Source organism: Terrapene carolina, unplaced genomic scaffold, assembly GCF_002925995.2.
Source record: "Terrapene carolina triunguis isolate 2854851 unplaced genomic scaffold, T_m_triunguis-2.0 Scaffold96, whole genome shotgun sequence".
Taxonomy (NCBI): domain Eukaryota; kingdom Metazoa; phylum Chordata; order Testudines; family Emydidae; genus Terrapene; species Terrapene triunguis.
In genome coordinates this window covers 64056797-64080654 of record NW_020664447.1, presented here as the reverse complement: position 1 = coordinate 64080654, position 23858 = coordinate 64056797, and the positions used below count along the sequence as shown (strand labels likewise).

Below are 23858 nucleotides of genomic sequence, written 5' to 3'. Positions count from 1 at the left end.
CATATCGAGTAATAATGCAGAAGTTTCTGCTAGTTCACCAGAGCAGAAAGGAGCCCAATTCTGTGTTGGTTTTTACCCTGTACAACCTCATGAAAGTCAACAGAGTTATATGGCCTCTAACTCAGTGCAGAATTTGGTCCAAGGGGCTTAACTAACAGGTTAACTAAACAATGAAGTATAAATAAAAATCCAACCAAATGGAGGAGATCAAATGGCTCACCTGGATGCTGGGTGGGGAGCGGTTTTTTCGGGTAGTTGTGGTGGCCATGGTTGTGGTGGTTTCCATGACTGTGGTAGACATTTCTGGTGGCATGGAGGTTGTGGGTGTTGTTCCAAGGATGGACGGGACTTCTCCAACCAGCCGGACACTTCCGTTGATTTTAATATTGGGGTTGTTCTCTGCTGCCATATTCAGCACTTTCAAGCCATTGTAATAGAGACCGGAGAGCTGGCCTTGGAAGGGACGCCCTCTGTCCTTCCCGCCAATGGCTATTTGCGCCTGGGTGTTGAAGATCGTTAACTGTCGTCCTAGTGAAGGGGGGTGAATAAATTATTGCCAGACATTTCCCCCCCCTTCTTTACCATACACTGAGTCCTGGCCAGAGTGGACTGAAGATAAGAGCAGGTTCCCCAGTGGCGGTGGTGGAGGTTGTTGGGTGGAAATGCAGTGCTGCAAATTTCTGTCTCAGACTCAATAGTAGAGATGGGCCTGAACACCGGCTCTAGAACCTCTCACTCTCACCTCCATACGTACAACTAAACTCTGGGGAAGTTTGGATCCAACCATAGATCTGGATCCAAACTGAAACGTTGGCCCATCTTTCATTACAACCAATGTTTTAATCTGTTAGTCTCCTCTAGTAGCTTTTGGAGACTGAAAACCAACCCAGATGATAAAATCTCTCTAGGCTTAGCCCAACGTATACACACATATATATCTTTGATCTCTGAATGGTCAACGGGAAGGAGCATCTGTGAACAGACAGGAAAGGGTAAGATACAGAGATACTCTAAGAGAAGCTGATCTTTGGACTGCATGGGGAATTTAGAATAGCAGAATGCAAGAGTCTGGGTCTGGAATATAGTTATCAGAAAGGATCAGGAATCTAAAAGTTGGAAACGCCAAACATGGACATTTCTGGTGCTATGAAAGAGCAAAGTTCTTTGAATAGTGAACAATATAGTAATTAAAGCGATTAATTCTCACAACGCCCCTGTGAGGTAGCTCAGTGTTAATCCCATTTTTATAGATGGTGAAGTTGAGGCCTAGATAGGTTAAGTGACTTGCCCAAGGTCACACAAGGCGTGTCAGGTATGGATTTCATATCATGTTTGCAGAAGGAATGTACCTATTCAGAATGGACCCTAGAAACAGCTGCCAATTCTCCTAATCCCACAGACCATTCAAGTGACATCCAGACAAAATTGATTCATAAATATGGCCCACTTTTCCATGCTGCATTGGGTTGACTAAATTGAAGCCATGATTGTTGTGTCCAGTGCAAACGAAATGTTTGTTATCTCACTCTCTGTGTGAGGTTTTGGGGCATGCCAATGGAATCTGCTGAATTAACAGGGAACCAGACTGGCCAGAGCTCAGGAGGGTAATCAAAGCAGAGTCAAATCAATTATTACTGGATTATTCAAATATGTTTTCCCTCCACCACCCCTTTCTTACAATATGTGCACACGTCCCCATCCCTTCCCTCTCCCCTCTCTCACTCACCACTTTCTTTCTCTAGTCCAACCTGATAAGTGCAGAATGTAGTAGAGCATAGCCTATATCCCACTGTTCAGTCCCTCAAAGCCAGTGGTTAAAGTAGATCAAAATAGGAGGGGGAGCTCACCAATTTTGGTGGTCGTCGTGACGGGTCTTGAAGTCAAGTGGTGATGCGGTGTTGCATCATCTTATGGTGACGGGATGGACCATGGGGAAGAGAATGGGGACAAGAGAAGAAATGTATCTGAAAGGAGTTCCTGTCCCCAAGGAGGGCGCTAGCCAGCCAAGCAAAAGTGTATGTGTATGTGTAATGTATGGAGTTGTGGGGGCGGGGTGCACATCCCTAGTGCTCCCCACCCCCATACCTATAAATATCAACATTTAGACTTGACCAGGATGGAGGATCTGTACTGATGTAAAATCGAAAAATAAAAATGGAGGGAGCACTGCATCTTTTCCCTGGAAAATGTTGAAATATCTGATGCATTTTCCTGCATTTCAGGAGATTTTAACTTACCAGAGGCAAGTTATGTTCCACTAAAACATCAACAAACATGCACCAAAACCACAGGCCCCCCACCATGTAAAACCAAAGTAGCTTATCCCCTCTCCTATCTCAAAGCATACTGGGTTCCTGTGAGCATCTCCTATCAAAATACAGCTCTCTCAAGCCCCCTCTTTGTTTGCAAACACTCCCCTGAGATCTAGTGCAAACAATAATGCACAGTTTGGCATCAAAGATACTGTACAACAGTTTATATTCTTGTGACTTACTGTGTCCCTTGAGTTTTCTTTTCTTCCTTATTTTATGTCACTGCACTCATTCCATTAGTGTTTCAGTTTTCCTATGACTACCTTGTTCCATCTATCACTCTGCTCTGCATCTCCGCTCTGCATCTCCTCTCCTCTCTCCCATATTCTCTCAATTTCCCATTATGTTTCCTCCCATGCTGCCCTTTCCTTCCTCCTCACTCACTTCCATCTTGTGTCACCAGTGCTTAATTTGTGGCAGAGCTGAGCTCCGGCACCACTAGATTTGGCAGTTCATAGCCCCGACTCATCTGGGTTTGCCGCATCAGTTATGAAAGTAAAAAAAATTGCTTGAGCCCTGGGCACCTAATTGCTTGAGCCCCAGCACCTGTTTCATTACAAATTAAGCACCACATTCTTCCCGCTGCCCTTCCCCTCGGGGGGTGTGCCTGGAGGGATAAAAGAGATGACAGGGCCATTTTGCTACACTTGAGATATTGTCCTCCTGTAATGGAGGGAGAGCTGATGAGGGACCAGTTGTTTCCATTTCTAACCCCTTCATATCGTGCAGCAGGGAACCAGGGTCTCCTTTTTCCTCTATCAACCTGGAGGGTAGGGAAGGGGGCTGGTGAGGAGGCAGATCTGAATGTAGTAGAGACAGATAGGGAACATCACTTCTCTTATCAGGTGTCGCTGTTTCTCCCCTCAGTGGTGGAAGACCCAGCAATTTCCTCAGCCAGTCCCCAGCTCTTCCTGCTGTTCCCATTTCAGATTCCAATGCGCGGTGAGTCCTTGCTGCCCCCACAAGTGATGAGAGGTAGCTGAGCTCCCCGAGCCAGGAAGATGAAGAGAAGTGGAGTGCTCTCTCTATGCTTTTAGTAGAGGAGGGTAGCTGGACTCCCTGATGCTCTCCTTTTACTTTAACCCATGCCCATAACACATCCTTACAACTGTCTAGGATAGCTCCATTTTCTTGTCAGAGACAACGAGTCACCACAACAATGTTGACACATATTCTACCTTCTTCACCACTTCTCAGTTCTCTCTGCCCTCTAATATTCTAGGAACACCTACCACATGGGCGTGGCCCCATGCCAGTAAAGTATGAACTTTATTGTGTTTTCCTTTTGAATAATGAGCTCTTCTAGTCCAAGAGCTGAACACAATGCATGCAGCTACTACCGAACACAGCACTGGTACTAAAGCTGTGCTTGCTAAAAGGACAATCACTTGTTGGGTTTCTCTATGAAGAGTCATTCCTAACTCACAACTCTGGTGTGAGGTGTCTGTACTTGAATAAGCATAAAGGAAGCAAGTGGATGAAATGAAAGAAAAATGTCCAAAAGAAGAAATATGCAGAATTCCAGAGCCACGTCAGACCTCCCTTCTTCTAGTTTATCTATGGCTTGATTCTGCAATCCTTATTCACACTGAGTAGAACTAACTCTCACAAATTGTCCTTTTGACTCCAAAGGCGTGACTTACCTGAATAAGTGCTACTCAATGTGAGTAAGCGTTGCAGACTTGGATCCTTATTTTTCACCTAGCTCTCTACTTATTAGGCTTTTCTTATTAATAGGAGTTGCAAAAGTGGCAAATATATGTTAAGATTTTCTAATTGTTGCATAAAACTTTGCACAACTCAAGGTTTTATGTCTCAGTGAACTATTTGTTCACTCTCTCATTTTGATTTCTATGCTCACCAAACAAATTCTTATGAAGAATTTCCCCCTTTCAGTGTCAGTGAAATCTTAGGCGACAGTATCTGTTCCATAACGCTAAGTCAGAGTTTGGGGGCACTGTTAAAAAGCCTACTTCACATGAGCAGCAACTGGTCATGCAAGTAGGGACCATTCAACTCAATGAGATTACTCATATGAGTAAGAATTATTTTCGTGAGCAAGGATTTGCAGGATCAGTCCTTTTGTCGTAGTGCTTATGGCTACTTCTCTTCCTCACCTGGTCAAACCCTTGAATGCTAGCAGGCTCAAATGCATTCTGTTGACCAACTCTGGTCTTGTTATCAATATATGCATTGAGAAGATTAAGCCCAATTCTCCATTTCTTACTCACATGAATAATCCCAATGAAGTCAGCTGTATTCAGGTGTTACTAGGTATACTCATATGAATAAAGTTTGCAAGATAGGCTGCTTTTTATTAGATTTTTAAAATCCAGTTTATAAAACTAAAAATTAAAAAACAATATAAACATGAATACTTTTCTCCCTGTATTGGTCACACTGGACAGTAGCTTTAACTCTTCTAGTAGATGAACATTCAGAAAGGTTCTCTATTATATTGTTTCTCCAAGAATGAACTATATGATCATTCTGAATAAAGTGACAGTGCAATCAAATCAGCGCCATATCTGGCAATTTTTAGAAATTCATGCTAATTGAAAATTGTTTAATCTTACCTTATTCATGCCAAGAATTCACACCTGGCAGAGAGCTATTCTATATGCTGTTTCTTTGATCAATCTATCCATCCATCAATTTATCATGCTGTATTTTGATAGCTATTTACCCTTTCACTCATCATCTTTACAAGGGCTTCTGACAAACGGCTTTCTTGATACATTAGGAGATGGATAGATGACCGGGTGGATGACTGAGTGGGTAAGTGAATGGACGAGTGGATGGGTGAATGGTTACTTATTAAATCTTTCCACTAAGTGGTAACCATGTTATTTAAAAGGATACATCCATCTTGGTATGGTGGAACAAAACTATATTCTATCATTGTCACACTGTCACAGTGCACAATGTCTTTATATCACACCAATTGCCAAGACTCAATTTTCTTTTATGTTAACAAAAACATTCTATATCCTTCTAGCACAAACACGCCCCATGCCCGGAGTTTGCCTGGGTTCTCCGAGACCAACTAGCTTAGACCCCATTGCCCTTTTGTGATTGTCTTTTAACAAAGCATCGTCATCCACAGAATAGCAAACCCCAGGTCAAAACTTTGGGATGGTTTACAAATGAAAATGCCTTGGCATGCTTAAAAGCTCAGACTTGGAGAAGCAAGGGCATAAAATAAAGGACTCAAAGAAAAACCAAAAGATTAAGTAAACAAAACAAGGACAGGTTTCTCAAGCACATGAACTGCATCACGGAGTCAGACATGCATCTGTTTTAACAAAAGTGAGGCAATCGTTTTCTTTAGTGTTAAAGGGACTTTATCAATTTGAAATTATTGAAACAAAATTATCCACTTTTTAATGTCAAACTTTAATTTTTTTAATCGGCTCACGCAAATTAACAGGGCAACCCGTTGAGACTCAATGAGCATTTTCTCAACACTACTCTCTCATTCTCTCTTTGTTAGTTGGCTCAAATGAAATGTTCTGTAAACCCCCACTGGCTAAGAGACCTATCCACCTTAATTGACCTCCTCCCACTGCTCTTAATGGGTTAATATTGCTCTACAAATATTTTTACTATAGTCACACATTGCACAGGTAGGACTCCAATCCTCTGTGGTGGGGAATGCTGTCAGCTCTCAGTGAAGTCAATGGGAGCTGAATGTGCACAGCACTTTGCAGGATCAGACCCTTCACATGAAAATATTTTAATTGCAGTTAGCAAAGTTCCTCTAGTCTCCAACACAATTCAGGCTGGTGAGAGCAATTTGCTAAACCCCTGAGATAAGGAAGTGGAAAATACAATGTAAAGGGTATTTATCCATCTTACAGTATATTGCTTTTCTTCTTTGGAGTATTTTGGTAAGATCTGTAGTCTGAATCAACACAGAAAATGCTAGATTTGAGTCCAACCATCACCCCCTTTTATCAGCAGGAATTTCTTTAAAGGAAACCAGAGAAGGTTTTGTTCTGCTTTTCCTAAACTTCAGGGCATTGCAACTGTTATAAGTTATTTTTAGCATCACATTTAGGCTGCAGGGAGGAGATATGATTGTGTCTTAATCTCCAATATATTATCAAGGGCCTGATCCAAAGCCCAATGAAGTCAATGTGACTAATTCCATTGGCTTTAACAGGCTTTGAAATAGGTCTTAAGTGCATGAAATAATTTCCACCCCTCCACAAATTACTGGTATAGAACCAGATTCTATGCTGTTATAGACCCCATTTCAGCAAATCCCTTAAGTACATGCTTAAATCTCTGAAGTCAAGGGGAGTCAAGCATGTGCTTATGTGCTTTGATGAACTGGGGCCATGTGCCCATACATGGTAATCTATAGGGTTGCCTGGGGTGTAAGTTAGAGAAGAATTTGTCCCATAAATTACAAAAATAAAATAAGAAAAATGTTAAAACTGCACTTTAAAACCCTTCAAGTTTAACATAAAAAGACAGAACAATCTGTCTCTGTCTCCTTTATTTTAGTTTAAATGAAAATGTTAAAAAAATGTTTTCCCTACAACATTTTTTAAAATTGTTAATTATGTTAAAACAATTAGGAGACATGCAGCTGTAACTGCTAGCCACGCTAATGAAAGAAAAATCTTACAGGACGCGGTTTAACAACTGGGTTTGAAAAAACTTTTAAGAAAACTTTGATAATAAAAATATAGATGTAGTTTAAAAACAAATTAAAACAGGAAGATCATGCAGTGGTTAAATTGCCATAATACATGTTGTTGCATTTTGTTTTGTTTTAAGCGGTTCCTGAATTTTTGCTTGTTTGTTTGTTGTTACTTTTGATAGCAAGCTTAGAATTCCGTCCCTTTAACTTCATTTTAATAGCAATGTATTATAGCATGATTTATCAACATATGGCAGGTGGATGCTGACACAAATTATAATGAAAATTAAAACAGTCATTTATGCAGCAGGCGATTATCATTTAAGAAACATTTATTTGCAGGCTTTAAAAATAAGGGTTTAGAATCAAATGGGTTTAAAATGAAACTTTTAACGACTGTTACCTTTTTCCTGCAGCCACTCTTCTACGGGCCGGTTATATTTGAAGGGGATTTTCTGTTTTACCATTTGGAACCGTTCATTATCAGTGTTGCCTTTAAAGTTTAAAACACAGCTTAAAAAAAACAATCTGAAAAGTCAATGAAATCATTAAAAACATCCTAGATTTTTTTTTGTTTTTATGAATTTATTTAATATGAATAAATGTATATATATAGAAAGAGCTTTATCTTCTTTAATGAGGTGGAGAAAAGCTATTCACTCATTGCCTGGAATTCTGGAAGGATCGAAGTGTTTAAATCTTAAGAAAAAGATCTCACTCTTTTGTCTACCTTAGTTAAAAGCCACCAATATCTAATTTGCAATGTGAGACACTGGGCAACTTGGTGATGTAGGCTGAAAATTTTGAAAAATGTTATGGTCAGAGTATAACACTGATGGCAATATATGTGGTACAAGTTGTCAATTGCACAGGCATGTAGCCTCGGATGACGTTCTGGACCCTCTTCTAGTTGGTAGGTGAGAAGGTGGATGGGTGGGTGGGAGGGGGAGATATGTGGGGAAGGAGTGGAATACATATGGAAAGAGAGAAAAGGGACAGATTTGAGGCAAGAGATGTCAAAAAGACACAGCAGAAACAAACTAAGAGGGTCATAGGATGTGGGGATACAGGAGACATGGGCGGGAAAACAGGAATGGGAAGGAAGTGGCAACCAAACTTCCATAAAGGCTTGTGCCTACTTACCCAAGGCTTGGGCCTGCACCCATTGAAGTCAACCGGAGTTTTGCAACAAGACGGTCTAATGTGGTGTATTTTAGGGTTAGGGTCATAAAGTACAATATAAATAATAAGATGGGCTTAAACCAAACTTTGGATCTGAACTCCCAGAACCTCATGGTTGAGCCCAATCTCCAACACAGGGGAGCAATCAGAGTTTTGCTCATTGTTTCTTCTTCTTCTTCTCCAACCACAGACACTCTGTGACTGCCTTTATTTTTGATTTAATGTTTTATTTATGTTAAGACAATTTGATCAAATAAATGGAGTCAAATGGTTCAAGGTCAATCTCTCACGCTTTTGTTTAGGGCTGAAATGCACATACAAAGCAAAAGACCTTCATTAAAAAAATATGATAGCAAGCTAGGATAAGAGCTCATCTCACTGAATTAACACAATTGTAAACTGTGGTGCTATTGCTTGTTTGTTTTAAATAAACCTAAGTCCAGGAATCATGCCTTGGGGTGTGTTTGTTTCTAAATGCCACATACCCATCTGTGGTATAAGATAAAGAAGGAATCAGTTAAAATGACTTCATATTTATTTGTTTATTCCAAATCAGATGCTAGACTCTGGTATGGCAATATAAAAACAGGACATTGAAAAATGTGTGACTAACAGCTGGCAAGATGCCCCACCCACTCAACAGCAGATGCCACCATAAGGGAAGCAGTGAGTGTTAAATCACACATGCTCCATAATCCTTCCTGGGCATGTGTAGCTTGGAAATGCTAACTGAGTAATGTACTAGCTGCCCTCTGCAGGATAAAATCAGGTAGAAGTGGTTTTCACCAACTACTGTCTGGGAGAGGGGGAGCTACTGCGATAGACATTAACAGGACTTAATCTGACAAAAATTCATGTTTGATATAGCGTAGAAGTAACGGTAAGAGAGATTTATTAAAAAAATTTAGCTGCATTTCCTTAAATTCAGAGGTAAAGCAGAAAACAACTTGGATTTGGTTAATACCTCCGGTCATAACACTTAACATACAAAAGTCTGGTTGCTAGGTTGGAGCAAAGGACAGACTCTCAGCCAGCTGGGCATGAAAAAAATCTGTTATGGGAAGATGACCTATAGTGACCCTGGAAAGTCAGCCATTTCTCTTCTTCCCTGAAGGAAGTCCATTGTGGGCAAGTGTCCTTTCACAAGACTGCTATGAATACTTCTCCTATGGAAGAAACATCCAATTAAGTAGTGGGCTGACACACAGTGCTCTTTGCTGTATATGCTCCTCTATCCTAGTCTCAGGTGCCTGCCAACCGTGACTGGCTTCTTTGACTAAACTGGAAAGGTAAAGTAAAATATTGGAAATGCACTCTATCAATCATGCTTCATATCACATTAGGAATGTACCATGGTGCCTCAGAATGACTGCAGAGACCGTCAGTTATCTGTATGCATATTCCCTGCACACCTAAATCATATCAACACCAATAAAGAGTTCAAAAGTCAGTCCTTTACTTTTATAAGCATATCTTCATGAACTGACATCTTAAGCCACATTCAATACTGGGACTGGGAAATGACTTGAGGAAGTGCTGAGAATATATGTACAAGAAACTAAACTAGACAGAAAAATATGCAGCAGCAGAACAAGAGTTTTATGTCTTTACATTAATAAGCATCTGCTGATTAATACAGACTGAGGTCATGGTCTTAATGCTTCTTTGTCAATCATGGAAGCCAGGTGTTTCTTCAATTTCTTGTTCTAACAGATAAACTCCTCTTCTGAAAGTCCTCATGCTGGTGGGGCAACACATACCAAGTCAAGGATGGTTACGTATGGACCCCTGTGGAGAACTGGGGGAAAATGGTCTTGCTGTCCTTGGACGAATAGCAACAATGATGGATGTAGACACAATACACTATGGACACAATTCATTTCTTGGTGTAACATTTCTTATGACCAACTAGTAAGGCATTTTGGTTCTTTATCAGGCCTTTCATCAATGCACTATTCCTTTCTCCCCTACAGAATTTGCTCTGTTAGTAATTATGTTTGTCTTCCTTAAGGGAAATTTGGTTTGCTGCAGCCAGAAAGTTTTCTCTGAGAAAGGACCGAGTGTGTACTGAGAGCCTGATACTATATCTATGCTACAGAGGCAATAAGAATTTAGGATGTCTATAGGAGTTGAAGTTAAAATTGTATGATTTGACCAGATATTAATTTGCCAAAATCTGAGGGGTGCAAAGCAATTGCAACTCTCATACGGCTACATAAATTCTGACATCCTTACTTTTTACTGACTCCTTATTAGGGAAAACTCCCATTGACTTAAGTTAGAGCTGACTCAGTTTTTACTCAGGAAACTTTCCAATAAAGACAATGGGAGTTTTCCCAGAATAAAGAGTATGGATCTAAGGATTTGGCCCAGTGGTAGTTACAGGTGCTCAGGACCTCTTTCCTTTTGCCCCAGTAATAATGTATATTTCTGTTTTGGGGGGAGTGACTGAAAAAAAGGAAGAAAAATTACAGTCATATGAAATCTCCCTAATGCAGGGCACATTAGGCTAAGACAATTAGGTCAAACCAGTGTTGGAAGACTCTACACTGCTACGAAATTTGATTTTACGCTCTCCAACTTGAATCATCTTGTGCTTCAAATATCTTCAGCAAGGTAGGAAACTGTTCCAGGAAGAGAGGTTGGCAAAACTCAGGTGCGGAGGAAATGGGAAAGGGTGACAAAGTTATAAAGGGTAGACTGGATGAAATTGCTTCTATGAATCAATCCTAGACCTTCCTAAAAACCAGAAAGGGCATAACTATTCCCCACCACATCTTTAAAGATTTTTTAAAATCAGGTTTAAGTTTATGTTATTATTATTATTTTGTTTTGCAGACATAGCCTCCAATAGTAATATATATGTGAAAAATCATACCTTTAAAAGCTATGAAAGTGTGAAGGACATTAGAAAATTCAAAAAGGTTTAAATTAGCACATTAGTACCTGCTCTTAGCATCTATTCATGTTTCTGTTTTTTAAATTTTATCTCCTTTGTCTCAGACATTAGTAAAAACGGTTTTAAGAACATGTGCATGAGAATGTGTTCATCGACATATCCCCATTTACAAGACTTTTTTTAAAGAGCACATTTCCCCTTGTTAAATGCATGGAATATTCAGCAGAGTAAGCACCATTACACACTCATAAATCTTCTTAAATTAATATTGATATTGAGTTGTGCTTTTAAAAACAATAAATTAATACAGAATTTAATATGAGAGTTTCTATAGAAAGTAACACAGGGCTTTCAACAGGAAATGATCCCATTTGTGATAAGAAATGACCTCATCAGTCTTCAGGCTATAATAATGTTTCTCTTCAGATACTGAAATGTTAAGTGATGGCCTCTCATGAGACCTTAGTGCCATCTCTTTCTAGAAACCACATGTACACACCTTCCAACCCCCACAAAACAAGCAACCCTCACTCCTCTCAAACCATCCAGCCTCTTTTTTCTTTCTTGAGTCCAGCTCTGATCCAACATTTTCTTTGCAAAAAACAGAGATGAATGGAGAGATTATAGTTTACTTTAAACAAAAATTAGACTCAATACTGCAGTCCTTTTGCATTAAGAATTCCAATCCATATGAAAGGACTGCAGGATCCCATTCATTATGAAAAAGTTTTGGTGATTAGTTTTGCTACTTGTGGTCATTTGAATATGAATGGGTCTTTTTACCCATGGGATTTATCTGCTTAGCTTTTATTAGTACCAACAGAAATCGCCCATTTAAGATACTCTTTTCACTCCCAGCTATAAATCTGCATTATTTTCTGTAACATTTCTACTTTAATTCCATTACGGAAGTCGGCTCCCAGAGAAACATTCCTCCGAGTACTTTTTCTCCTCTCTGATTGCAAAAAATGTATAGCACTGTCACTTCCAGCTAGGTGCAGATTTGGATAAAGCAAATATTTGGATTCCACTGAGGATTTATATCTAGGACTAACTCTGATGTCAGACCTGACTCTGACTCTTTCAAGTATTACTGCCTACATGAAATTTGGCTTCAGTTTTCCTCCCAGACCCCCAGAAAGGTTCAGGGTTTCATGTTTAGGGAGGGTAATCACATCTCTTTAAAATTCTTCCCATATCTTAATCCCATTTAACCTACAGGATACCTGATGCTTGCACAATGGTCCAGGAAGGGTTGTTGAAAACTACCCCTGGGTAAAGTAGAATTCTCCTCCCAAACTCCCTCCTGAAAACTGCTAACTAATATTTTGCATGTTATCTCATGGTTCCTTTAAGAAAACAAACAAGCTTTACTCAATTTAAGACCATTTCTAAATCAAAATGGGTTCTTGCGCCACTTAAAGTAAAAGAGCAATTCAGGCACTGACAAATGTTGCTTCTTGGTCCAGACACCAGTAATGATGATATACTGCTGCTACAGCGAGGAAGAGTGGCTCAAAGGTTCCAGTAAATTGCATTGGGCAGAAAGAAAGCACTTGCTTCCAGGTGGAATATTAATACAAGCTGATATGTTGTCAAGTCTGTGAAGATGCTAATAAGAATACCGTAAGAAAACATTCATCTGCCCTAAATAAATGCCAAAGACGGTTTTATTCAGAGCCTAAGAATAAAGCAGCAACTTTTTCTTCGGTGCTTAGAAGACTTTAAAAAAATGAGACATTTTGTCTCATTGCATAGTGATAGTAATAGGGTAAGAAAACTTTCGGAAGTTAGGGCTGTAGATTTCAAACTGGATTTACCCATCTCCTTTTCGTGATGTATGAAATTTCAGTAGGAGAAATATAAGTAAATAACCTTCATGACTAAGGCAAAGAGTTCTGGTTATTGGTTTTAGGTTCAACCCCTAGTATTTGACCCCACCTATCTACACGCTTTATATAGCACCTATTACTATGGCGCCTAAGTACTGCATGAATCACAGAAATGTAGGGCTGGAAGGGACCTCACAAAGTCATCAAGTCCAGCTCCCTGCGCTGAGGTAAACCTAGACCATCCCTGACAGGCGTTTGTCTAACCTGTTCTTAAAAACCTCCAATGATGGGGATTCCACAGCCTCCCTGGGAAGTCTATTTCAAAACTTAATTACTCTTACAGTTAGACATTTTTTTCTTTATATCTAACCTTGCTCCAGATTAAGCCTATTACTTCTTGTCCTACCTTCAGTGGACATGGAGAACAATTGATCACCATCCTCTTTATAACAGCCCTTAACATATATGAAGACAGTTATCAGGTCCTCTATCAGTCTTCTTATCTCAAGACTAAACATGCCCATTATTTTTAATCTTTCCTCAGAGGTCAGGTTTTCTAAACCTTTTAGCATTTCTGTTCTCTCCAGTTGGTCTTTCTTAAAATGTGACATCCAGAACTGGACCCAATATTCCAGCTGGGGCCTCACAGTGCTGAGCAGAACAGGAGAATTACCTCTCATGTCTTACATATGCCACTCCAGTCAATACACCCCAGATTGATATTAGCCTTTTTTTGCAACTGCTTTACATTGTTGATTCATATTCAATTTCTGATCCACTATAACCACCAGATCCTTCTCAGCAATACAACCATCTAGCCAGTTATTCCCCATTTTGTAGTAGTGCATTTGATTTTTCCTTTCTGTTGAATATCATCTCGTTTAATTCAGACTAATTTTCCAATTTGTCAAGGTCATTTTCAATTCTAATCCTGTCCTCCAAAGGGCTTGCAACTCTTCCCAGCTCTGTGTCATCCACAAATTTTATAAGCATTCTCTGCACTCCATTATTCAAGTATTTAATGAAAATATTGAATAGTACCAAACCTAGGGGTACACCCTCCAAGTTTCACAGCGAATCATTGATAACTACTCTTTGAGTATGGTCTTTCAACCAGTTGTGCCTCCACCTTATAGTAATTCAATCTAGATCACATTTCCCTGGTTTGCTTATCAGAATGTCATGTGGGCCTGCATCAAAAGCCTTACTAGAATCAAAATATATCACATCTATGGCTTTCCTCCGTCAGGAATCCTGTCAAAGAAAGAAATTACGTTAGCATGATTTGTACTTGACAAATCTATGCTGACTATTCTGTAGAATCCTATTATCCCTTAGGTGTTTACAATCTGATTGTCTGATCATTTGTTCCATTATCTTTCCAGGTATCAAAGTTACGCTGACTCTTCTATAATTTATGGGGTCCTTTTTGATCCCCCTTTTAAACATGGGTAATATGTTTGCCCTTCTCCAGTCTGCCATGAGTTCTCAAAGGTAATTGCTAATGGTTCTGAGATTGCTTCAGCATAAAAGGAGTATAAAAGTCAAGGGGGAAAAGAAGCTGTGTTAGACTATCACAGCCAGCATTTAGTTCACATTTAGGGAATAAATTGTCTATTGGTGTAAACTGGTACAGGTCCATTTGTCCCAAAGACATCAGCTGGGAAGCTCTAGTTTCTTCTAGAGCTTGAGTGACCTATTTAGGAAGTGACCTATCTAGGAAGTGACACTGGAATACTCCACTGGGAAGCTAGCATCTTTCATTGGTTCCTAGTGAGGGACATGGTTTGCTTTCAACCTCAGAGGTTTCAGCGCTTTGGTCTGAATAAGCACGAACACTGCAGCAGCTTAACCACATCTGTCTGCAAGGCAACTGAACTTATAAACACACAATCTATTGAACAGTCCCACTTAAACATTTTACTAATAACATGTTTGGTTATTACTACTGAAAAGAAGTACAAAAATTGTGTTTGTTTGTCTCCATTAAATCTGTTTGCTTACTTTTTGCACCACACAGCTTGGAAAGTAAAACCACATTAGTAGTCAATTTCACTTCTGGGTTTGTTTCTCCTCTCTGTGTTAAATCAGGAATAACATGATTGAAATCAGAATTAGAATCAGGCATTCTGCTTATAAGCAGTTGTATATTTTGATGCACTACAACAGGGATTGGCAACCTTTGGCACATGGCCCTTCAGGGAAATCCGCTGGTGGGCCGGGCCGGATTGTTTACCTGCAGCGTCCTCAGATTCAGCCGATCACAGCTCCCATTGGCCACGGTTTGCCGTTCCAGGCCAATGGGGGCTGTGGGAAGCAGCGTGGGCCAAGGAACGGCGAACCGTGGCCAGTGGGAGCTGCGATCAGCCAAACCTGCGGACGCTGCAGGTAAACAAACCATCCTGGCACATCAGCGGATTTCCCTTACGGGCCGCGTGCCAAAGGTTGCCGATCCCTGCACTAGCACAATACTGCTGTGATTTAAGTTATACATTGTAGAGGACTTCTTACATTAACTCTGTTTAATCAAAATGTAGAAAAAACACCAAATGGAAAATAATATCTCTATCTATATTAGGTTTTGAAAGAATGCCAAACCAAAATGGAAGGTGTGAGCTACATACATGTGGCACAGGATTGCAGCTAAAGAAAAGGATTGAGAATCAGGTGACCTGGGTTCTATATCAGCTTCTGCTACTGAATATCTTGTGTAACACCTTCCCTGTGCTTCAGCTTTTCCATATGTAAAATGGGGACACAGCAGGGAGATGTGTGGATTCTCGGGTTTGAGATCCTTTGATGGAACATGCTGAAGAAGAGGAGATTGTTATCCTTATTAAAGTTTGCTTCAGCTTTTAGGTATTTTTTTCTATTTTCACTGAACTCCTTGTTAGAAAAAATTGCAGCTCTTGCTATTCTGGGTCTCCTTTTCTTTCCTGTCTTCTTCTTTCCCATATCCCTGAATATCCTTGACTTGACCCCCTTCCTTCTATTCTCACCATTGTCTTTGAGTCCTGCCTTTCCCTTTCATTCCTCTCAATGTGGAGCTTTTTATTGTGAAGAGCTGAACTTCACACTGGGGCTACCTCAACCCAAAGACTTTGGAACAAAAGAAGACAAAGTCTCTATTGCACACATACCAGAAATAGGAGAGAATTGGCAGGCAAGACTCCAGTGGCAAAAAAAGAAATCTGAAGTTACTCCAACAATCAGGTAAGTGAACTTGTTTCTAAGTTTTCCCTGCCTCAGAGGAAGCCTGATTACTACAACTCCCCCTCTACCTTAACTTATACCCTCCTGCTACTTACTTTTCCTGATGCACCCATTTTCCATCTCGGGGGTATAGAAGATGTACCAATTTAGCTTCCATGGATCAGCTTCAGAGGTGATGTGAGCTTCATGTCAGTAACAGTTGAGTCTAACAATTTCTAACCTGGTGCAATTTACACGCTGTAGGGACCAGTGTAATATTGCATCAGGTCAGACTCCCTTAGGCACACCTTTCAATTTGGCCCTGATTCAAAGACAGGTTAATGGACTTGCAAAGGTTACAAAGGAAGTCGGATGGTATTCCAACACTTCTGCATCCTCAATCTAGAACAGGGGTGAGCAAACTAAGGCCCGCGGGCCACATCCGGCCCATCGGACCATTTAATCCGGCCCTCAGCTCCCACTGGGGAGCGGGGTCGGAGGCTTGCCCTGCTGGGGAGTGGGGTCGAGGGCTTGCGCAGCTCCCAAGAAGCAAAAGGCATGACCCCGCTCCAGCTCCTACATAGTACGCGGAGATATGGTCAGGCAGCTCTGTGCGCTGCCCCGTCCGCAGGCACCACTCCCACAGCTCCCATTGGCCGCTGTTCACGGCTAATCGGAGCTGCAGGGGTGGCACCTGTGGATGGGGAAGCACTCAGAGCCGCCTGGCAGCGCCTTGGAGTCAGAGGGGGGAAGTGCTTCCGGTAAGTGCCACCTGGAGCCTGCACCCCTGAACCTTCCCACCCCAATCCCCTGACACATCCCTGATCCCCTCATGCCCACCAAACCCCTCGATCCCAGCCTGGAGCCCCCTCCTACACCCCAAACCCCTCATCCCCAGCCCCACCTCAGAGCCTGCACCCCCAGCCGGAGCCCTCACCCCCCTCATGCCCCAACAGCCTGCCCCATCCCTGATCTCCCTCCCGCTCTCCGAATCACTCGGTCCCAGCCTGGAGCCCACTCCTGCATCCCAAACCCCAAATCCCCAGCCCCACCTCAGAGCCAGCATCCCCAGCCGGAGCCCTCACCCCCCCCATACCCCAACAGCCTGCCCCATCCCTGATCCCCCTCCCGCCCTCTGAATCCCTCGGTCCCAGCCTGGAGCCCCCTCCTGCACCCCAAGCCCCTCAGCCCCAGTCCCACCCCAGAGCCCTCACCCCCCCGCACCTCAACCCGGAGCCCCCTCCCGCACCCTGAACTCCTCATTTCTGGCCCCAGCCCAGAGCCCGCACCCCCAGCCAGTGCCCAAACCTCCTCCCGAATCCCAACCCATAATTTCATGAGCATTCATGGTCCGCCAGACAATTTCCATACCCCGATGTGGCCCTCAGGCCAAAAAGTTTGCCCACCCCGATCTAGAAGCACAGTGGGAGCAACCTGAATGAAAACAGGAGTAGGAAGGTTAGCCAAACTTTCCCAAACCTCCAAAGGAAAGGTTTGGTTTGAGCTTTGTGTGAAGATTTGGGCCAGTTCTTATTTTATAGGCACTGATTCACTTGGATCATATTTCAGTCATCAGCAGTGGAAATGTTTTTCATGGGTTTGTGTGTAGACAGTGAAATTGACATTTACTGATAACAACCTAGTCCTTCCAAGTCTAACTGTACAGTGCTGAGTAAACTGATGGTGTTCAGAAAGTAGGTAATTATGATAATAATAATAAATATGTATAGTTTGGCTAAATGAAAGGTCAAAGGGGGAAAGGATAACTGTATACATACATCAGAAAGATGCAAACCCCAAGGAAGAGGAGGGATTTTTTATGGTGCTCCACAGAGATATAACTAGAAGCCGTGGTAAGAAAGTGATGAAAGGAAATTTAAGGTGATTATTGAGAAGCACTTCCTACCAGTGCAATCTATTAGCCTGCAGAATAGTCTCTTAAGGAAATGTTGGAAGCCCCACTGCTTGAATTATTTAAAACTGGATTGGATAAAGCCTGGAAAAATATAGTGCAGGACTCTTAGACTGACTGGGGAGTGGACGAAATATGACTTAACAGGCCTTTCCCACCTCCGATTGATACAAATCTGTGAACTTTGCCTTCCCTCAAAAATCTTTCTCTTCTTTTCAAGAGTGTGGAAATAACGCAGGAGGATTCAAATCTTCCTTCCAGGAAGCAAGGTCCATGAACTAGATGCAGAGGAACCACCCCAATCATTATCAAGAAACATTGTATCAGAAACAGGGTCGGGAGGGCTAAGTGGCTGCAGTTTCTTTTTCCTCCTTTACCCTTTTCAGTGATGTGTTCTCTATGATATGATCAGAATCCTGGTATCTGTAATGTAGGCAAATATTTGCAGCCCTGAACATTTTCACCAGACACAGTAGATCACCTTCCGTGCTACTTGGTTATACATCAATGCCTCCCCACCACTGTACTCCACTCTTACCCAGCAGAAAGGGGAGTGGAGTGGAGAAGGACAATACTAGCACACAGCAGAATGTGAAGAAGGGGAGTTCTGAAGCTTGATCCACTGATGTTTGAAAAGGATTCTGAAAACTACTACAGACATTCTATTTTATTGTAATATTGTGAATACATAGAAGAGGCTTAAAATGCCACCAAATCTGCAGGGGGTACACTGTTATGTAGGGTCAATGCCACTGAATAACACTGAGTTCCCAGGGCAGGGGAAAACCCTCCTTTTGCGCAGGACAGGTTGGATTTTAAGAGTCTGGAACTAAGACACTTTATAATTTAATATGCTGTAAAATATCAGCTAGTTAATTCCCGCAAGCACCCTGTATGGTAAACCTGGATTTTTATCTCCATTTTACAAATGGGATAACTGAGGCACAAAGTGGTAAAAGAACTTGCCCAAAGCGGGACAGAGAGTTATTTGCAAAGTGGACACAAACTCAGAAGTTCCAGTCCTGTTATTAGTCCCCTCATAGAATCATAGAATATCAGGGTTGGAAGGGACCTCAAGAGGTCATCTAGTCCAACCCCCTGCTCAAAGCAGGACCAATTCCCAACTAAATCATCCCAGCCAGGGCTTTGTCAAGCCGGGCCTTAAAAACCTCCAAGGAAGGAGACTCCACCACCTCCCTAGGTAACGCATTCCAGTGCTTCACCACCCTCCTAGTGAAATAGTGTTTCCTAATATCCAACCTGGACCTCCCCCACTGCAACTTGAGACCATTGCTCCTTGTTCTGTCATCTGCCACCACTGAGAACAGCCGAGCTCCATCCTCTTTGGAACCCCCCTTCAGGTAGTTGAAGGCTGCTATCAAATCCCCCCTCATTCTTCTCTTCTGGAGACTAAACAATCCCAGTTCCCTCAGCCTCTCCTCATAAGTCATGTGCTCCAGACCCCTAATCATTTTTGTTGCCCTCCGCTGGACTCTTTCCAATTTTTCCACATCCTTCTTGTAGTGTGGGGCCCAAAACTGGACACAGTATTCCAGATGAGGCCTCACCAATGTCGAATAAAGGGGAACGATCACGTCCCTCGATCTGCTGGCAATGCCCCTACTTATACAGCCCAAAATGCCGTTAGCCTTCTTGGCAACAAGAGCACACTGTTGACTCATATCCAGCTTCTCGTCCACTGTGACCCCTAGGTCCTTTTCTGCAAAACTGCTACCTAGCCATTCGGTCCCTAGTCTGTAGCAGTGCATGGGATTCTTCCGTCCTAAGTGCAGGACTCTGCACTTGTCCTTGTTGAACCTCATCAGGTTTTTTTTGGCCCAATCCTCTAATTTGTCTAGGTCCCTCTGTATCCGATCCCTACCCTCTAGTGTATCTACCACGCCTCCTAGTTTAGTGTCATCTGCAAACTTGCTGAGAGTGCAGTCCACACCATCCTCCAGATCATTAATAAAGATATTAAACAAAACCGGCCCCAGGACCGACCCTTGGGGCACTCCGCTTGAAACCGGCTGCCAACTAGACATGGAGCCATTGATCACTACCCGTTGAGCCCGACGATCTAGCCAGCTTTCTATCCACCTTACAGTCCATTCATCCAGCCCATACTTCTTTAACTTGGCGGCAAGAATACTGTGGGAGACCGTATCAAAAGCTTTGCTAAAGTCAAGGAATAACACATCCACTGCTTTCCCCTCATCCACAGAGCCAGTTATCTCATCATAGAAGGCAATTAGGTCAGTCAGGCACGACTTCCCCTTGATGAATCCATGCTGACTGTTCCTGATCACTTTCCTCTCCTCTAAGTGTTTCATAATTGATTCCTTGAGGACCTGTTCCATGATTTTTCCAGGGACTGAGGTGAGGCTGACTGGCCTGTAGTTCCCCGGATCCTCCTTCTTCCCTTTTTTAAAGATGGGCACTACATTAGCCTTTTTCCAGTCATCCGGGACCTCCCCCGATTGCCATGAGTTTTCAAAAATAATGGCTAATGGCTCTGCAATCTCATCTGCCAACTCCTTTAGCACCCTCGGATGCAGCGCATCTGGCCCCATGGACTTGTGCACGTCCAGTTTTTCTAAATAGTCCCGAACCACTTCTTTCTCCACATAGGGCTGGTCACCTTCTCCCCATATTGTGCTGCCCAGTGCAGCAGTCTGGGAGCTGACCTTGTTCGTGAAGACAGAGGCAAAAAAAGCATTGAGTACATTAGCTTTTTCCACATCCTCGGTCATTAGGTTGCCTCCCTCATTCAGTAAGGGGCCCACACTTTCCTTGACTTTCTTCTTGTTGCTAACATACCTGAAGAAACCCTTCTTGTTACTCTTAACATCTCTTGCTAGCTGCAACTCCAAGTGTGATTTGGCCTTCCTGATTTCATTCCTGCATTCCTGAGCAATAGTTTTATACTCCTCCCTGGTCATTTGTCCAATCTTCCACTTCCTGTAAGCTTCTTTTTTGCGTTTAAGATCAGCAAGGATTTCACTGTTTAGCCAAGCTGGTCGCCTGCCATATTTACTATTCTTTCTACACATTGGGATGGTTTGTTCCTGCAACCGCAATAAGGATTCTTTAAAATACAACCAGCTCTCCTGGACCCCTTTGCCCTTCATGTTATTCTCCCAGGGGATCCTGCCCATCTGTTCCCTGAGGGAGTCAAAGTCTGCTTTTCTGAAGTCCAGGGTCCGTATTCTGCTGCTCTCCTTTCTTCCTTGTGTCAGGATCCTGAACTTGACCATCTCATGGTCACTGCCTCCCAGGTTCCCATCCACTTTCGCTTCCCCTACTAATTCTTCCCTGTTTGTGAGCAGGAGGTCAAGAAAAGCTCTGCCCCTAGTTGGTTCCTCCAGCACTTGCACCAGGAAATTGTCCCCTACACTTTCCAAAAACTTCCTGGATTGTCTGTGCACCGCTGTATTGCTCTCCCAGCAGATATCAGGGTGATTAAAGTCTCCCATGAGAACCAGGGCCTGCGATCTAGCAACTTCTGCTAGTTGCCAGAAGAAAGCCTCATCCACCTCATTTCTGGATCCCTTCCTGCAATCCTCCTACTTTTGGCCTAAATCATATGGTTTCCTTTGCATGACTTTGTATTCTCTGCTGCCTTTCTGTGAGGAGAGGGAATGCTGATGTGTTTGATCTGCTTCAATCACTGCAAGTCAGATGTGTCAACCTGGGATTACAGCTGGCACTGTTCTGGCTGCAGGCAGTAAGATCTGGAAAGCACAAAGTTATTGCTCAAGCTGCCAATCCTTTGGTCCAGCTGTTTGTTTTCTCTGTGTGCACATGCACAAGTCCTGAAGTGTTTTTGTCTGTTTTGATAGTGTTTGTCCATGCCTCTCTGTGTCTATATGGAAGTGTGTGTGTGTCTGCACATACCATGTAGTCATGTTTATGTATCTTGTGTGAGAGAGAGAAAATACATTGTGATAATTCCATTTGCCCAGAAAACTAAAAAAGTAGTAACCTGACAGAGAAATGGAGCAATACTAATATCTAGCAGTTCAATGAGCTGTGCTGTCTAGCAGAATTCTCTTCTCTCACAATAATCAATTTAGCCTGTTTCTCCATCTTTCTCCAGCACCATATTATGATCATAGCTACGGAGCTGCAAAAGTCATGAGATGATTGAACCAATAACCTTTCATTTCACACAAGCTGAGTAGAAATCTATCCATCAGAACTGTTCTGATGATATCATACGTGCTTGGGTAACTCGGAGTTCATATAATCACAGACCAATGGACAGAGAGACATGATAGTTCATTATATACGGAGTTTAGGATAGTCAGGGTTGTACTATGCAGTACATGAGCAGCAATAAACTTTCCCTCTGGAATTCTTTGAGAGAGCAACTAATTAGCTGGCTTCTAACTACTGTGCCTGGAGAATAATATGGTGATAATTTTTAGGAAAACACACTGGAAAAATAGAAGGAAACAAAAATGACAGCTCCGGTCCTCCAGTGCAGTGAAGCTGCTTCATGCCACAGCATCACTGAATTACAGCCCTAAAGGCAGCATATCTGAGCATGGGAGGAATGTCCCAGTGCAGGGGAATCCTCTAGTAGTGTATAGCCTGTATCATGGCTCTTATGTAATGCCCTACCTGTTGTTGGCAAGAAAGGGGAGCGGAGACCGTAGCCAAGTGAAAAGAAGGGTATCTTTATGCTGCCCAGTTCTCTGGCTGTCATATTTGGCATCTTAGGGTCTTTGGTAGCCAGCATAATTTAGATAATTAGCGTGGAACAGAGCAGGCTCAGGACTAGGGAAATGCAAAGGTCTCCATCTCCTGAGTTGCATTCTTGCTCCACAGCCAAGGATCTGGAGCAAATGCCTTTCCAGAGGTATTTCCTCTAATGTCTGGAGGAAAGTCAGTTGCAAAAATACCCCAGATCGAGGGACCATGGTTAAGAAAGGACTGAGATGATCTGAGGGTACTTAGGAGGAAGCAGAGAAAAGTTATACATCCTATTATATAGCTTGTAAGCAACAAACTCCCTTTCTTCTTTGGGTCAGGTAAACTTGCTTATAATATGGCAGACACTAGCATCCACCAAATTCCAGCTGGAAAGTGGATGGAAGTGTTTCCTTGATTACATCCCATGGGTTATGTAAGGATTGGTGGGACTTGAACCTAGACCCATGAGCCATCTAACATCCCCACCCTGACACCCAGCAACAGCTGTAACCTACCCACTCCCTGTGACCTACAATCCGTATAGGCTGAATGCCATGTGAAGTTCCCTCTCGTGTGATCTGACAGTGGTCTTAGTGATCCCTGATTGGTTCCCTGACCCTATATAAGCCCATGGGGCATACCAGGAAGTGTTTAGGAAACCAAGTGGACCCTTGGCCTGATTCTGTATCCAGCTTGGACTCTGGCTTGACCCTCAACTTGACTCTTTACCCTGATAAAGCTCTGACCCCTGGCTTCAGTTCTGGGCCCCCAAGCTCCTGCCACTAGCCTGGCCTACCTTCACCCAGGATCCTGACAGGTTAACAAATATTAACAGGGAAAGTCAAACAGCATTTGTTTGCCTTCTGGACACAACAGATAATTACTCTGTGGAACACTGCCACAAGATATTATTGAGGCTAAATGTTTAGCAGGATTAGAAAAATATGGGGATAAGAAGAATATTCACAATTACAATAGATAGGGTACACATGTAAATGGTATATCAAGCCTCATGCTTCAGGACATAAGCCAATCTCTAACTACCTGGAGATAGAAAGAAACTTCCCGCATGAGCATGTTAGTGTGTGTTTTTCTATTGTAGTGGATATTTAATCCTTCTCTGAAGCATCTGGCCACTATCCTAGGTAGGAATCTGGACTAGATGGATAAGTGGATAGTC

General features: G+C 42.4%; 1 protein-coding gene across 3 annotated transcripts in view; it reads right to left on the bottom strand.

Annotated features, from left to right (window-relative positions):
* Positions 1-23858, bottom strand: part of NRXN3 (neurexin 3) — a 1356989-nt gene that overhangs the window by 140555 nt on the left and 1192576 nt on the right. For 2 of the 3 annotated variants that reach the window (XM_029911473.1, XM_026651478.1), the window contains one exon: positions 221-528. In XM_029911473.1, coding sequence (XP_029767333.1) covers positions 221-528 — 308 coding nt within the window. Of the gene's footprint in view, positions 1-220; positions 529-7366; positions 7457-23858 lie in introns of all 3 variants that reach the window. The other variant, XM_026651477.1, reaches the window with a different exon arrangement.